Here is a 16261-nt window from a genome sequence, read left to right on the forward strand (position 1 = left end):
GTATAAAAATAAAATTATATACCCATAYATACAAATTAGTCATACCTGAGTGAGTAAGCACATAATTTACTGTACAATTAATGTTTGATAAAGTTCAAACGATTAAATAATTTAAAAAAAGGCTATTTGATCCAAATTTAAAGACATCTTCCTCTTTAGGTCTGAGTGCATCAACAAGTTTGCATCGGTTTTTGGAACGATGCCTTTGAAAGTGGTGGAACACCGTGCAGATCCTGTCCTCTACAAAGACGACTTTCCAGAGAAGCTGAAGAGCTTCCCCAACATCGGCAGCCTCTGACCAGCCTGCAGKAGAAGTATGGACACTCTCACAGCCTCAGCACTTCATATCTGGTCACTGACACGATCTTTCACGTCAACATCGGTACTGAGACTATAAATTGTACATRAAGCGACATTTAGATTTCAGCCTGGAATTTCACTTAAATTATAGCTTAGTCTTGAATTTTCAGGTAATGTTTGTGATGATACTGTTACGTGAAAAATGTGAGGTAATTAAAAAGGCGTTTTATAAACACTGATGTTACAAGAAGTGTAGAAGAGGGTCATCCAGAGTTCGATAATCCCTGAGCGCTCTTAGTGTTTCGGAGCTGACCACTTGAGACTCCAGCTGCTCTGGATTCAGTGTCCATGTTGTACATATTTATATTTTGCAGCAGTGCTGTACGATGGTCCTAATTTATGACTCTCCGACACTTTTTTTTACTCCTTTTTTTGTTCTCTTCAAAAGCRGACATAAACCTGATTTAATTTTTTAGCTGTATTATATAAAAGGACGACAGTAAAAATAGATGAATGATGACTCTGACATATCTATGTAGGCTTTATTCACACAGTGATTGATTGTGATGACTCACAGATGTTGTGCTGTGAATGCTCTCTGTTACACAATCACATTTGAACTATTACACAAATCTGGTATCATAAATCTAATATTTAYTGTGAGTAACTGCTGATTTTTGACAAAAAAAATATCTGAGCTACTGGATTTTTTTTTTTAAATGTACTTTTTTATACAGCCTGAGAAAGTATTTTGTTGTATTTATATCTCTATATGCATAAGATAAGTAATTATGTTGCTCGAWGCATCTCCCTGAGTCATTTCAGTTACGAGCACTTCATCAGCGTACTGCCTTACATCTGACCATATGTTGAGTTTTTAAATAGAAAATTCAGAATTTCTTTTGTATAGATTGTTTTTTGTACTTGTGATTTCCAGTTTTATGCTTTTTGTCACCATTCATTTCATGTCCAGTATTTAGACTGTAATAATGAGCAGTGTGCAGTCTTTAAAATGCAATATTGCCTTGTGGTGTTTTTTTAAAAAAWATATATATATAATTTTCACATTATCTGTGAATTGTCTTTCAATTTAAAATAAGATCATGCATCAAGTTGTAAATAAGAAAGTAAAGACGATATTAACATGTCTCTATAAAGTTCTTGTTTTTTTTCCATATGTGAGTGCGATGGAAAGATGATGATGTAAGAAGTTTTATTCCTCCTTCATGTCGGCCTTCGGCTCCATCTGTGACCATCCAGAACTTTATGTGACGATGTTCTCCGCGGCATGTCACCTGCTGTTAATATGCGCGGCCTAATCCTCCCTGTTCAGTGTCAGCAGTTCAAAAGGGTGCAGTTCGTATTTTTGTCAGCTTCAATTAGTGTGACACTCTCGCGGGTTGGGAGATCTCATTTCAGCGCTTGTGTCCCTTCAAAGGGACTGGAATGCTCCGGGATTTCAGATCGTGACTGGAGGGATGAGACGACTTTTGGCCGAGTGGTGTGTGTGGCAACAAGATGGAGCAAATTTGTGCTTTTTTTTTTTTTTGGTTTGTTTTTGACAAACGTATTTAACTTTGTAGCTAATGGCAGCAAACTGATGTTATTAGCTGATTCTTTAAAAATAGGCGACACGTGATTTAGAGTTTCTTCTATGAAAATTACACTTGTTTTGTTCGGCATAGTGTTAGGAAAATGTTAAATTACCTTTTAATTAGGGATGCACGATATATTGGTACTGATATCTGTATTGGCCGATGTTGGCAATTTTTTAGAATATTGGTATCGGTCTGATATGTAAAATTGGGCCGATATTAATGTCCGATATTGATTTCCCACTTTTTTAGCGTTGTGTTTCTGTTTTGYGAGGGGAGATGGTTGGTTGAGCAGCATCTGTTTGATCATGATAGTGATACTGACGCTGCGTAACCAGGAATAACTGAAGTAGAGCCATGTCAGAGGTCTGGTCATTTATTTACGGTATCAAAAAAAGACCCAAGTGTGTTTTTGTGTGTATGTATAATATAATTTGTGTGTTTGTGTAATATCGGTAAATATCGGTTATCGGCCATAACGGCAATAATTATATTGGATATCGATATCGGCTGAAATTTTCATATTGGTGCATCCCTACTTTTAATAATATTTGAAATCTGATTATACTATTTTTATTTAACCTGCTGTTTTCACATTCAACAACTATGAAACGATTCATAACAAAGCAACTCAAAAGCAAATAACAATAACTTATTGGACTTTATTCACACAAACAGCACAAACACAAGCAGCTTAAAGCCACACAAACCTAAAACCAACTTTCAAAACATTACGTAAGAGGAAAAAACAGTCAATTTTTAAGAAAAGTTATATTTTAAAATATTTAAACTAACATATTAGTAACAATTCCATAAGTTTTATAACACTTCAATCCTTTCTGCATGCAACAGCAATACACCATCACATTAAATTATCGTACTTTTACTCTTTAAACTGATTGCTTGACTTCAGTAGTATTAGAAAACGGACAGTTGTATAATTTGAGGCTGAAGTAATGCAGGGGGAGAGGGTTTTTCATGAAGCTATCGTAACGTCGACAGTCGTACAGGTTGTAAAAACGAGTGCATTTATTATTCGAGGTGCTTCAATGCAGAAGCTGAAATTCCTAGAAAATATAAAAGAGTGTTTTGTAAACCTGAGCAACTCGGTGGCTGTGTGTGTGTGTGTCCTGTGCAGAATCTTGATGAAACCGAAGACACACGGTCCTGTCCATCCTGACACACAATCCTGTGCTCTGCAGCCTCCACACGGCTCAGAGTTAATTAAAAATCCTTCCTGGGCTGGCCGTGACTCGGACCCTGCAGCTGAGCCGCTGCAGCTTTGGACCGACGGACCCAGTGGAAGTGAGCGCAGGGAGGGATGCAGTGTGTGTGTGTGTGTGTGAGAGAGAGAGATAGTCACTGAATCTTTGAAAGCAGAGCCATGACAGCTGAGGGGGAAGCATGTGTGAGGCATGTTTGTTTTGCATTAACCCCCCCGTGTGCAGCTGTGTGCACTGTCCTTTTCCCAGAACACCGGAACCCAGCGGGCGCCCTCACAGCTCACCCTCCATCCAGCCCCTCGACCACAGCACACAGGGGGGCCTCATGTTCACTTGTGTAAAGACCCCCTCCCCTCTCTGAGGTTTGTCTTCTGTACTATACATGCTCATGCTTCACATTTGAACCGGTTGATGTCATTTAGATGACTTCAGGGTGATCTGCTCTGATCTACCAAGAAGGAAAGTAAACAGTAAAAATGTTCAGAATCATCACTGAACTGTAAGCTCAAGATTATTGTAAAAATTGACTAAAGTCATCAAACCAATTTTGGTCATACTTTTAAATGACAACCAATCAGCTTCCCAATAGTAAAGCATGACATACAGTGCTGTGGGGTTGATTTTTAAAATGTTACTTTCTTTGAAAGAAATATTAAATATTTAACTAAAAGGTGCTGGCTCTTTCACCAGAAAAACAAACCCATGCAAATGTATTCAAGAGAAAAGGATTTGTTTTAATCTAAATTCTTTAACTCCATGAAGAGAACTGAAAGAACTAATTTAACTCGGCCATCTAAAAAAAAAAATCAGTGTTCAGCATTTATTTTATTATTAAAGTTTTCTTTGTATTTGCGTTTTGGTATATTTTCTAAATATTCAAATTCGCACTGAATTGGTTTATTTGCTCACATTTCAGTGGCAGCTTTTTAAACAAGCACTGTCAGTCAGTCCAGCCAGATCTGTCGCCGTTTGTGTCAATTTTCTTCCACGTTTTTAACCATTTAAATTAAATATTAAGCATCTTAGAATACTGTTCTGACACTTCTAGCAGACATCACCACAAAATCACATCCTAATTGTTGGTGTGAAATCCCAAATAAATATGAGAAACTGCTGAAACACAGTAAATTATGTAAACTTTAGGGAACAAATCTGTTGGCCTCACTGTAAAATATCTAAAGCATTTATGGTGAATTTTAATAGGTATGAGTTTGTATAATATGTGTCATTTCTTGTTGGTTTTCTTTTGTAGAAGTGATTAGGGGGGGAAAGGATATAAAAATGCATGATGCATGTACTGCACAGCTTACAGCTAAACCTCATAATGCTCAAAAAAGAACAATATTATGGTGAGACAACCTCTCAATTCTTAGTGTCAAACCCAATCCAACCCTCTGTTTCAAAATTCTGCTTCTGCTTGTTTTGTTTTTACTAACAGACTGTTTACTTCAGTCACTGAAGCCAATAAGACTAGAAGTGCACAGGGCCACAATTATGTTCACATCTTTTTTAATGAGCTGTGAGTCCGAATTTTTATTTTTTTAAATTTGAGGCGTCCAGGCTCCTTGATCCAGAAACCAGAGAGCAGCAGGCCTGTTGAGCCCTTCTCACATGTTCTCATCTTCAGCAGGCTGAGTTCATGCAGCAGGTGGATCTGTCACCTCCATCACTAAGCTACACTTCGCCTCTCTAGATATTTTAAATGCAAGAAATCAGAATTAGATCAGTGTTTGGGATTATTTTAACCCGTTGGTCAGATATGAGGATGCACCAGTTTAATTACAGCTCAGCTCATGTCCGTGCTGAATGAGACAGCAGTAAGATGTTCAGCACAAAATGACCAAACCTGAATTTAATTTGCTTTAAGATGGCAGGCTGAGGGTTTTTTTGTGAAATCACAGAACCCATTTAAAATGAACTGAAGCAGAATAAAACAGCACCAAAACAAAAAACAGCATAACTGTAAGAATAGTTCCTGTATTTGAATAAGTGCATAGATTTGTTTGTAATACTCATTGTAGCGTCATGTCTGTCTTCACTGTGTTTGCCTTCCTGCAGTATGGTTACTTATTTCCAACGTCAAAATCATTTTGCAAGTTCACTTTATTGCAGCATTTTTTGATGGTAGTCACTGTTTCCTGTGCAGATTTGATGTTAGCGCCCCTCACTCCATGCTGGGTGTCCATGAGCCCCCGCCCCCCATCCAGCACTCAGCAACACATCATGTCGCCCAAGAAATGGCAGCGCTGTGCTCTTTGGCCTTCATGCGCAAAGTGGCGATGCTGGACGACTTGCGGTCGGGGTCCATGTTGAGATCGTACGTGTTGATGCCCCCGGCCATGCCGGGGGCCCCTCCAAACAGGCTGCCCATGTGAGGCTGTCCAACGTGACCCCCGGGGCTCGGAACGCCCAGGAAGTCAGAGACGCCGCTGGCAGAGTGGGGGTGAGGGGTCATACAGGGAGTCATCGTGTCGCAGGGCACCACACAGCCCGGGACGGGAGAAGCTGCGCTGCTGCCTCCGATCCAGGACGGGTTCTGGATCTGTGGGCAAACGAACAGATCAGTTCTGATCAGAAACGGGTCTGAGGCAAAACCTAAAGCCTGTCCTTGCTGATGTTTCTGTGACAAAACAATGTAGCAGTTCCCCTGCTGTTCTCTCCCTGGCCTCTGAATGACTCAGCAACATTTCTGCTTAAACATTAGTCGTTTACATTTYTATAAAAGCAGCATTTCAGAACCCAAATCAGTCATCAAACAACTTTCTGCTGCTTTTTGTCTCAAATCATCATCAATGTAGAGGTGAAGGTCAATCCAATGAAAATACACAAATGACAACAGAYCAATCAGTCATCCTTTCTGTGAGCTTTCTGACCCCCAAACTCAAGATGAAATATTCCTCCTCTCAACTTAATCTAAGCATTAATGTACTGAAACAAATGGTTCATTTCAGAAAGTAAATGCCATCAACCTAAAGATGCATATTTTTATTTAGAAACAATTGTGTTTCTAAATTCTTGGCTTAAAAAAAGCATTTTAGCTAGTGTCCAACTGAAACTTCATATTTTCTTTTGGCGTTTGCCTCATCTTTTTTCCCCTTTTTTTTTTTTGCAAAACTTCAAAATGAGTTAAATCTGATTTTATTGCAGACTAAACGGTTTCATCTGCAGCAGCTTTCCCAAACAAAAAGCTGTTGGGCGTTTTGGACACACGCTTTAAAAGAGTTGACCCTCTCTACCTGTGCGTAGCTCTCGGGTCGTGTCAGAAGCGGCAGCTCGTACGTGGTGGAGAAGTGCGTTCGGACCTGCTGCATCTGACCGAAGCGTTCCCTCTTTCTCCATTTTGCTCTCCGGTTCTGGAACCAAACCTGCAAAGTGAAAAGAAGCAGACGTCATAAAGTTAGTAAAAAAAACAGCTGACATTCCTTTCTAAGAGAGTAAAGCATTGTCTGTGGTCAAACCGAACAAACAAATAAGAACCWTTGTTTTCATAAGAAATGTAGTTTAGGGGCAACTTAACTGAAGATAAACCACACATTACAGACTTTTTCCTTTTTGAGGCTTACAGAAATACCTTTTATCTCAACTCATTTATCTGTCCACARCTGCCTTTTCTCTTCTATAATCATCTCTGACATCTAAACCTTCCTGTGTTTTCTGAAATCATTTGTTTCTTTGATTCACTACTAGAGAATGTGAAATTGATTAAAAATATATTTTTTTTTCCTTTCGGTGAGCTTTACTTGCCGTTCTACATTTGTCAGCGAATAAACTAAATTAACTAAATTTAGAGATTTGTTGTCAACGCTTGAATCTGTTTAACGCCACCAGCTTTTACTGATCTGGACACAAATTAGGTGAGGAGAAATGTTTCTGTTTGATGTGAAGCTTCACTGATGAGGCGGAGGAGGAAATTGAAAAGTGTGATGTGATTATAACCGGAGTTTGTTTGCCTTTTCCCCTTTTAATTTCCTGAAGCCTGAATCTTCTGGCTTTGAGACCGTTTCCCTCTAAATTAAGGAAGCACACAGGCTCAAGATCAGAATTCTTCTTTTTTTCTTGATGTTTTAAACATCTTTCTTTTGCACTCAGGCTGTAAAATCTAAACATATGATTGCCTGCATTTTTTTTATTGTGCAATAAAATGTGTTTGTCAGGTGTTTGCAGGCATCGCCCAGCAGCTCCCATCATCTCAGTCTTTGCTCCGTGCCAAGTCTGTTGGCCATTACACGAGGATAACATATTTTTGCGTTGCACATACTGCGTTGTGACAGTAATTGGTAAAGACCTTGACAGCTTAAGTAGCCGGTGGACTTTCAATGAGGCTTTATTTATGTTTGGGCCCCAGAGAGAGCGAGCAGAGAAATGCCAAACCAGGCCCAGCAGGAGAGCGGCGCAGGGCCGAAAACACTTTGAAATGAGAGAACAGCTCAGAGGATTGATAACCCGCCTCTGCTGTCACTCATTTCAGACTCCAAAGTGAGTTTAAAAACAGAAAATGCCCCGAATAAAGCCTGGATTCAGTTTACCAACACACCTTAAGTGTTTACTTTTATTATATGGAGGAAAATCCTTCATCTTTTAATTTTCCGTTTGCCAGCTTAAAGAAAGTGGACTGATGCCAAAAAAAATTGTATACAATTTCATTTTTTCACATAATTGGAACTATTTTTAATAATTGTGCACAGCTGTTTAAGATAAAACTTTATAACAAGTCCTCCGACTTTGTCTCACTGATAAATCTGACCAGTTCCTAACAGTGTATTGTACAAAATGTCAAAAAAAAATTCAAAAGTAAGTTATTTTTAAATAAAAGTCTAAAACTTAAGATAAAGATTAAACAAGTATATAAAATATCTTTTAATTACTTGAATGTATATTGAAATTGATTTAAAAGTACTTTTTGATGTGTGGGCGTTAATCATTTCTTTTTGTATATTCACATATTTTCASACAATAGCAAAATGCCAACATTTTATTCCTGCTGAGAACGAGCTGAGTGTTTGTCTCTCAGTGGGTCAGAATCAGGGTTTTTTTCTCTGCGAGCTCGCGTGGACACCTGTGTTTCACTGAGCTCCACATCAGACGCCATCTTGMCTCTCTGAGCTATCAGAACAGCAGATCTGGGAGATGTGATGCTACTGAAACCCCTTGACCCCTGACCCCTGACCTTCACGTGTAGTGTATACGAGTCAGATCTGAATTCAGCCTCTTCCTTTGAAACCCTGAGACTGAAAAAACAAACAACTCCAGGCCTCTGCTGTTAACTTCCCTCTCTGTGTGTTTCGGACCCATCAAGTCAGAAGTTCCACTCCTCTCAGTCACTTGTACTAAAATCTATGGGTTTCAAAGTGTTCTTTTCATCYGCAGCGCAGCCTTTTTCTTTACATTTTTTCCCTCCAGATGCCGAGCTGATGAGCTGCGAGTCCATCCCTTCGCGTGTGAATGCCCTGCGTAAAATGCTGGACCCCTTTCTCTGACTGACAAGGCATTTTGTGTCTTTTATCTTTTTAACTTGAGTGTTTTAGAGGACTGCCGGGAGGGCCGACGGCTGTAAAGCTGCATCCATCTGAGGCAGGCAGGTCTGTGATAGCACGGACAGCAGAGCGGCATACCTTCAGAGACCGGGGGGCTTGAGTTATAACCCTGTAGCTGAGCAGACTTCCTGTTTTTTTTTCCTGCACACTGCGCCAACTCATCGTGTTGAGGATCATAGTTTTGATCGATCCCTTCTCCCATCCCCACCGACGCACATTTCAAAAATAGCTAATTTATGGGTTTTAGCAAAAAAAAAATTTTTAAATATAGTAATTCTCAAAATAAACCTATATCAGCCAACGACCAATCGAAACCCACAAAAAAGGTTTCACACCTACTGGAGACCACAGCAGGGACACATTCTTGTCTGAACAGGATGTTAATGAAAGAAAAACACAGAAAATCCCAGGGCTTTGGTCTTCATCAACATGCAGCACACAGAGACGCGCTGCAGAAATGGTGGAGGTCTTTTCCTCTGCTTTCTTAAGTCTGAACGCATTTCAGCAGTCATAATTGATTTTTATGCAAATTTAGCCCAAAGGTCAACGGGAGGCTGTATGTAGACACAAACTGAACAGTTATGAGTTGAAAAACTGGATAAAGCGCTTGAGCTATTAATCTAAATAAATAAATAAATAAAGTTGCAGGAGTCACATGTTGATGAAAGCCTGCCCTCTTTAAACTGCACATATGAGGCCCAGGCAGCTCAAACCTCAGCCCCCCTGAGCCCCCCTGGGCCCCCTGGCCTRTGTAAGCTCCCACTCCCCCACTCTGTCGACTCCCACATTTCCAGATACATCTCTCCTGTTGTTCTGCGAGCGACTTTATCTCTGCAGGGCTGCAGATGCTGAAGGAGGCTGTTATTCAAACCCTGTRCTGCTCTGATGGAGACCTTTTATTAACATTATTTATTGCACAAAGATGTGGATTGCATGAGGTTTGGGGGGGGGGGACGACGACACCATATCCCACTGGTGTAAAATAAATGTTTGTTTTATTTCTGTTCGTTTTAAAGCCCTGAATGGTTTGAATATCCTGTTAGTTACCTGCACCCGGGCTTCAGTCAGGTCCGTCCTCAGCGCGAGCTGCTCTCGGGCGTAAACYTCAGGATAGTGCGTCTTTTGGAAGACCTTCTCCAGCTCTTCCAGCTGGTAGCTTGTGAAGGTGGTGCGGTTGCGCCTCTTCTTGCCTTTGTTGCTTTCCACACCCTCGGTTTTGTCCAGTGAGCTCGCTAAATCATTGCCCGGTGACCTGTCGGAGGCCGCCTTAACTCCTTGATCCTTCACTGTCAGGTATCTGGAGTCCATTCCAGGTGGATCTGAATCCGGGGCCAAATCAGACTCTGTCAGACCTGAACCGTCTTTACCTGCGAAAGGAGGACCAAAAAAAAGGTAGCTTTAGAAATTATTTTTGTTCAAATTAAATTAATTTGGCAAAAATGGCAAATGTGAGGGAAACGGAAGCAATGATAAAATGTTTTTTTAAACTACCAGGTTATATGAATCAAGTGGGTTTAGCCTCAGTTTTAGTTGAACCTCTCACTGCTCTTTTAAACTTCCTGTCTCAACATGGCTTTTAGTAAAAAAAAAATACCAAGAAGGTAGTCTAAATGCATAAATCCATAGATAATCTTGATAATAAATCCAAAAAGACCTCCATAAGAAAACATTTTCTTATCTGAGGCCCTGTCAAATGTGTTTTATTCTAATGGGAATTCACATATTTCATTTCATCTAATTAGTTTCAACCAAAGGCAAAAAAACAACAACCTAGAAACAAACTTTGAGTCTTTTTTCTATTAAACTTTAGTAATCAACCTCTGGCATGGGCAGTCAGAGCTGATGATTTCTTTGTAGGATCCGTTTTATAATTTATGAGATTTGATGGTGGCAAAACAAAGAAAACCTCTCGCTCTGTGTGATGAAATTTTATTGTGAATTTTATTGTGATGCGTGTTTGTTGGCAGGCGGATCTTTACGTCGGGAAGCAGAGAGGATGGCTAAAATTTGCGACAGCCCTTTATTAACCACCATAAACAAACACATAAACACCACTCTTTCCCTCTGTTTAGATGCTGTTTATGAGACTCTCATGGTTTTGGGAGGTCCATAAGTGACCCGGCAGCAGGGCTGTCACAGTTAAACTGCTGCTGAGTTATCTCCAGCCTACCAAAAAGATTTTAAAAAAATCTCTTTCTCTTGATTTTAATCACATGCACTTTAGTTTCTTCATGGCTTCAATAAATCTCTGATCATGAATTTCCACAGCTGTGTGTCTGCCAGGTTTTTTTTTTTTTTTTTTTTTTTTTTTTTTTTTTTTTTGGAGCTGGCAGGTTTTTTTCTGGCTGCTGCTGAATCCTGCTAAACAACTGAAAGCAAACACACCATTTTAATTAAACACTTTACAAATATGAGATGATGTGTGTAATTTGACCTTTGACTCTCTGCTGCACTGATGACATTTTARTTTACTCAGATAAGTTCTACTGGCTGATTTATTTGCTTTTACACCTATCACTAATATTTTTAAGATCATTTCTATATTTACTGAAATTTCATTTACTTCCAAAGATGAACAATTTTATTTTCAYACTATAGGATTCCATTTATGTTAGTTAATGGATTTATTTATTTATTTATTTATAACCCTCTTCTGTTCCATAGGAGCAGGTTGTTTAGTTCAATGAATTTGATGGCAGTTCCAAAATGATATGTTTGAACTAATAACAAAACTAGGAATACAGAATACATCCTGGTACATACCTGGTATTTATATATTGGATTCATATGTGATACATACTGGGTGTTTAAGGTATCCATTAAATATCACATGCTTACCCTGGTAAGTACTAAGTACTCTGAAAGTACAGAATAACAAATCACTTCATGATACAGCCCTGTCCATAAGTACCAGGTATGTACAAAGTTGTGTATGTATGTGTGTGTATATACATACTGAATAAAACCCCATGATGTAGCACAAATTAAGATTTGAAGCAGAAATGTAACTTTTTTTGTTGGATAAACCAATAGAAATGGGACATAAAACAAGAAGCAACAGAAACTAGAGGTCATATGTTAGCATTTTTATAATACTTGATAAAAATGACATGAAAAAGCAACTAAATCATGATGCCCAGGTCTGATTTTGACAGTGTGTTATAGTCTCTCTCATACTGTAACCTTGACACAAACGTCTAATTTCAGCCAAAGCTCGACTTTATTCCACTCAGCCTCAAAAGGAGGTGGTGAAGTTGTACAAAGCTGCTGAAATTTAAATGTTATCAGAGCAGATAAACTCCATCCCTTTGATTTGATGAAACTCGGGCTTTTCTGTCCAACACAGAGATGAACTTGTGTCTCTGACTCGTCTCATTGTGCCTGAAGGGACCAACTAAGATTCGTCCCACCACAAATATCTTCACTTGTTAAATCGTGTTTGCCTAGCTGGCACTCACAAGCTCCCAGGCTGCTCGAAATCATGAAGCCTGTCATTGATTAAAGGCGTTTATTCAAATAGAAACACTGACGGGTTTTGGCAGGAATGGGATATTGGTTGTCTTGTTTTTAAATGTCCTCAAAGTGGAGAGCCAGATATCCACACCTGCCTCCTGTAGGGATGTCAGATGAAGGTCTGAAATCTTTACAAGCTTAGAACTAAGGTCCTCWAGAATATTTTCACCTGACTGCAGAACAAGTAGATCTGAAATGTGTTTTCACCTGAATCAGGGCAGCTGTGGCTACAATGTAGCTTACCATCATCAGTGTGTGAATGTGTGTGTGTGTGAATGAATAATGTAAAGCATCTTTGAAGCACTATATAAGACTAATGCTTTATTATTGTTGTTGTTGTTGTTAATTCATACATATATCTGATTGTATTATAAAGTCAGTGAACTCAACCGGACAGCTTTAACTGCAGCACATTTGAAAACGCAGCAGTAACATCAAAGTGTAATTTAACTGGCTGTAAAGCGACAGGACACCTTCTCTGCATCTTTACTGACTGGGGTCAGCTCGCTGTGTTTAAGGGGAAAACTATAAATTATTCACCTCACAGTGACACGGAGAAGTTAACACGTTGGTCAAAACAGAAAATAAAACAAAAGAATGCATAAGAAATGTATGTTTTCTATTTRTAAATGATCAGCTTGTTTCTTTTGGAACACCAAATCACACAATTATTGTCGCTTTCATGTAAACATTTGGGCATATTTAGTGATGAAGATGATGTACACACACTGTGCAAAATGCCTTGTATGTTCGGAAACATGGTGTCCTTCCACTCAGTTATGTCTGACAAACAAAACTGCAAATATATAATATAATATAATATTGTGAATTGTTATACAAACTCTGCTAAATGATAGGATGTAAAATTTGATAAAAGTTCAAACCTCAAAATGTTCTTTTCACACACTTTGTCACATCTGTAATCTTTGCTTGTCACATGTCTCCTCAGCAGCTCAGGTCCAAATGTTTCTCACACACAATTTTTTCCATGTTACGTTTTTGTTGTGGCATCAAAACAATGGAATTCAGTTTATTTATGCAGCGCCAGTTAAGTCATCTCAGAACACACAGTCTAAACCACTAATCCAACTCGCAAAACAAAACCCTTCCTATCAATCAGCTGTAACGCGACTTTGCAGTTAAATCTTTAACTGGAGTTAAACAAAAAACAATAAAGGAAGATCAGATGCATTTTTAGTCCAGTTATGTCCTGAATGAATGGTCAGAAATGACGTACTAATTCCAACATGAACATTTTCATCAACAAAAATTTCCCCTAAAAAAAACGACTCGTGAAAAAAAAAATTATATTTGCAAGTACAGGTAGAAAAAAAGGGTAAATATCCACCCAACTCAACAAAGGCTCTCATGACAATAAAGTAGCTCAGCCTTGCCAGGTACAGGATACAAGTTTGCAAAATAGAACGTATACAGCATGTATAATTACTAATGTAAATAAACTGAACGTGAAAAAGACAAGTTTTCAGTAGGAGGAGGAAATGAAAACGAGAAAAGTAAAAGAAATCTGGAAGCAGTTGTTGCTTTTTACAAACTTCAAAAACTACAGGAGGCTTTACAAAGCCTCAGATTTACAGAACGGATGAACTTCCTATTTCTAAAAGTATTTTAGCACAATTACACTGATGAAGCCCCAACACAATAGGCTACCTGTAGTTTAAGATTTGTATCAAAAATAAGTCTGCGAGCATTAAAGCAGTTTCTGAACGGCTCCGCTGTCTCGACGCCGTCATGGTTCTGAAGGAGTTTATACGAAGCGGTGACAAAGAGACCGAAGGAAGTCCTGGACTTCACTCGGCCATGCGAGCCGAGCCTAATGTAAATTACCCTGCCAAACTTTGGGCTAAATGGTAAAATGATCCTGAGTCCTTGTCACCTCCACTCATGTCAGTGACCTGCTGAAGTGTGCCTCAGTGAGCTGGGGGGCTGGTTCCCATTACATCCTGCTTCAAGCAATCTGTACGGACGCTCGAGCTGGGTCAGACATGATGAAGGAACAAAATAACCTAAAGAGCGACAAAACCTCTCTGAAATCACACCTAAACTAGTTCTGTGAGAGGATTTCTTTAACCCACCCCCCACCCTGAAGGCTGTGAAACATGAACAGAAAACAGCAGTTTTGGGGTCAGAGGTAATATGAGCCATCATCCTGTTAAATTAAGATTTACAATCTAACACCTTTTAACATAAGCGATGTGAAACGTCTATTTTTGACAAGAAAGTGTCTGGGATAGAGTTGGGGGGGGGGGGGGCACAATGTGTTTTTTCTGTGGACTTTCAGACACGATGACTCCCCCGCCCTCCTCTGCAAACAGCCGAGGGGAGGAAAGCTGAGCTAAAAAGTCAGCACCCGCAGACTCCGAGAGAGGACACGGACACATCAAAAGAGAAATTCTCTGCAGGGTCACAAAAATACGTCCATAGCTGCTGCTTTAAGACCGTGAAGCAACTGAATGAACCGGCCCCCCGTTTTCAAATCATAAAGCAAGACTCGACAATATATTTTTGGCACAAATGGAACTCCATAAAATTTAAATTCTTGCCTCAGACATACAAATCTCTCAACTGAGCTCCGTTTCATGTTAAAGATTTTCATACTTTCCAAACAGAGCCCCTTGCTGTCGGACTGCAGGTTTACCTGTGGTTCATAGAGTTTGTAAAAGCAGAACGGGAGGCAGAGCTTTCAGTTCTCAGGATCCTCTCTTGTGGAAGCAACTTGCAGTTTCTGTCCATGAYGCTGACCTGTTGGACACTCTGTTGACTTTAAGACTTTCCTGTTTGTTAACGGTTTCCTGAGTTATCCCTTAGCTGCGCCGCTATAGGCTTACAAACTGACCACATTTCCTCACTCGGCTGCCGTCTTTACTCGCTCTGCTCTCCGTGTTTTGACATGCGCTGATTATTGTTACTTTGTGTTCTCTGCTTGTCTTCCTGCACCAGTCCCTGTGTTTGTGTCTCTTTCCTGTCCTCTGAAAGCCCGCAGGCCGAGGCAGGCGGCCGCCCCAACCTGAGCCTCTGCTGCTGSTTTCTTCCTGTTCAAAGGGAGACGTTCCTTTCCACTGTTGCCAACATGGCGCTTCGAYTGGGGGAAGATTTGATCCAATCTGCTTCCTTATATAACTTTTACTGACTGGCATTTCYTACTGTGCTGTCTGAGAGTATTAGGGCTGAATTGACAGTAATGACTTTTGAATTCGGACATGAAATGGATGAAAGTTAATCATGTCCTATGAAATTTTCAGTGTTTTGATACTATTACTTTGTTAGTGTGCTGTTTAATGCTAATACCTTAATTCTTAAAAGGTAGATTKATCTAATACAGCTAATTTTGATAATTATACAGCAGATTTGAGGTAAAAAATTAAATGCAAGAAATGCATAGGCACAGAACTTTTTTTTGTTTGTTTTGCGATTTGGTTTCAGAATCTTTCAGCACTTTTAAGACGTTCAAACAGTTTCCACACAGCTCTGTCTGCACTTTCCATAACACACGTTTAGTCTCAGTTAATCAGCTCTCTGTAGCTTTTCTCTCCGAGGCCTGCCCGCTTGACTCTATGCAACATCGTGATTGGCAGCGGGTTCAGCGTAAACAGCGTGTTTGCAGTGACTCCACTGTTTGTAAATGTTTATTAGATGGTCAGCCTGCTTTGTGTCGGCCCAAGTTTCAGACTGACAGCTCTGAAAGCGTGCCTCTCTGCAGGAGCAAATCACAGACGATAACGCAGCAAAGCTTTGGCCATTTTAAGTGAGCGTCTGAAACACAGACGTGAAGAAGTGAGTCAGGATGGAACAACAAAATGTTCGAGGATTTTTGAGTGGKGAAACAAAAGGCAACATTTATTTATTGAATTATTTTGTGGGCCGATACATCACATTACACTGCTGTCTTTCAGTCAGTCAGTGAAAATATTTTGGTCTACGTTAAATTGTAGAATTTTAATGTTTTTAAGCAGGTTTTGTGCATCAGTGGACTCAAACATGAACACAACAAAATACTGGAAGTCCTCTGATGTGAAACTGAGGAATTAAAGTGCGTGTGTGTGTGTGTGTGTGTGTGTGTGTGTGTGTGTGTGTGTGT

General features: G+C 39.6%; 2 protein-coding genes across 2 annotated transcripts in view; one reads left to right on the forward strand and one right to left on the reverse strand.

Annotated features, from left to right (window-relative positions):
• ext2 (exostosin glycosyltransferase 2) overlaps positions 1 to 1453 on the forward strand; it is an 18459-nt gene extending 17006 nt beyond the window's left edge. The window contains exon 15 of the mRNA XM_014026468.1: positions 160 to 1453. Within this exon, the coding sequence (XP_013881922.1) occupies positions 160 to 298 (139 nt within the window). The 3' untranslated portion in view covers positions 299 to 1453. The remainder of the gene's footprint in view (positions 1 to 159) is intronic.
• A 1084-nt stretch (positions 1454 to 2537) lies between these two features.
• The window catches only part of alx4a (ALX homeobox 4a), an 18059-nt gene continuing 4335 nt past the window's right edge, over positions 2538 to 16261 (reverse strand). Inside the window, exons 2-4 of the mRNA XM_014026480.1 lie at positions 9700 to 10019; positions 6355 to 6483; positions 2538 to 5660 (exon numbers count right to left, since the gene is read on the reverse strand). Of these exons, the coding sequence (XP_013881934.1) occupies positions 5340 to 5660; positions 6355 to 6483; positions 9700 to 10019 (770 nt within the window). The 3' untranslated portion in view covers positions 2538 to 5339. The remainder of the gene's footprint in view (positions 5661 to 6354; positions 6484 to 9699; positions 10020 to 16261) is intronic.

The sequence above is a fragment of the Austrofundulus limnaeus genome, unplaced genomic scaffold (genome assembly GCF_001266775.1).
Source record: "Austrofundulus limnaeus strain Quisiro unplaced genomic scaffold, Austrofundulus_limnaeus-1.0 Scaffold5, whole genome shotgun sequence".
In the NCBI taxonomy this organism is placed as follows: Eukaryota; Metazoa; Chordata; class Actinopteri; order Cyprinodontiformes; family Rivulidae; genus Austrofundulus; species Austrofundulus limnaeus.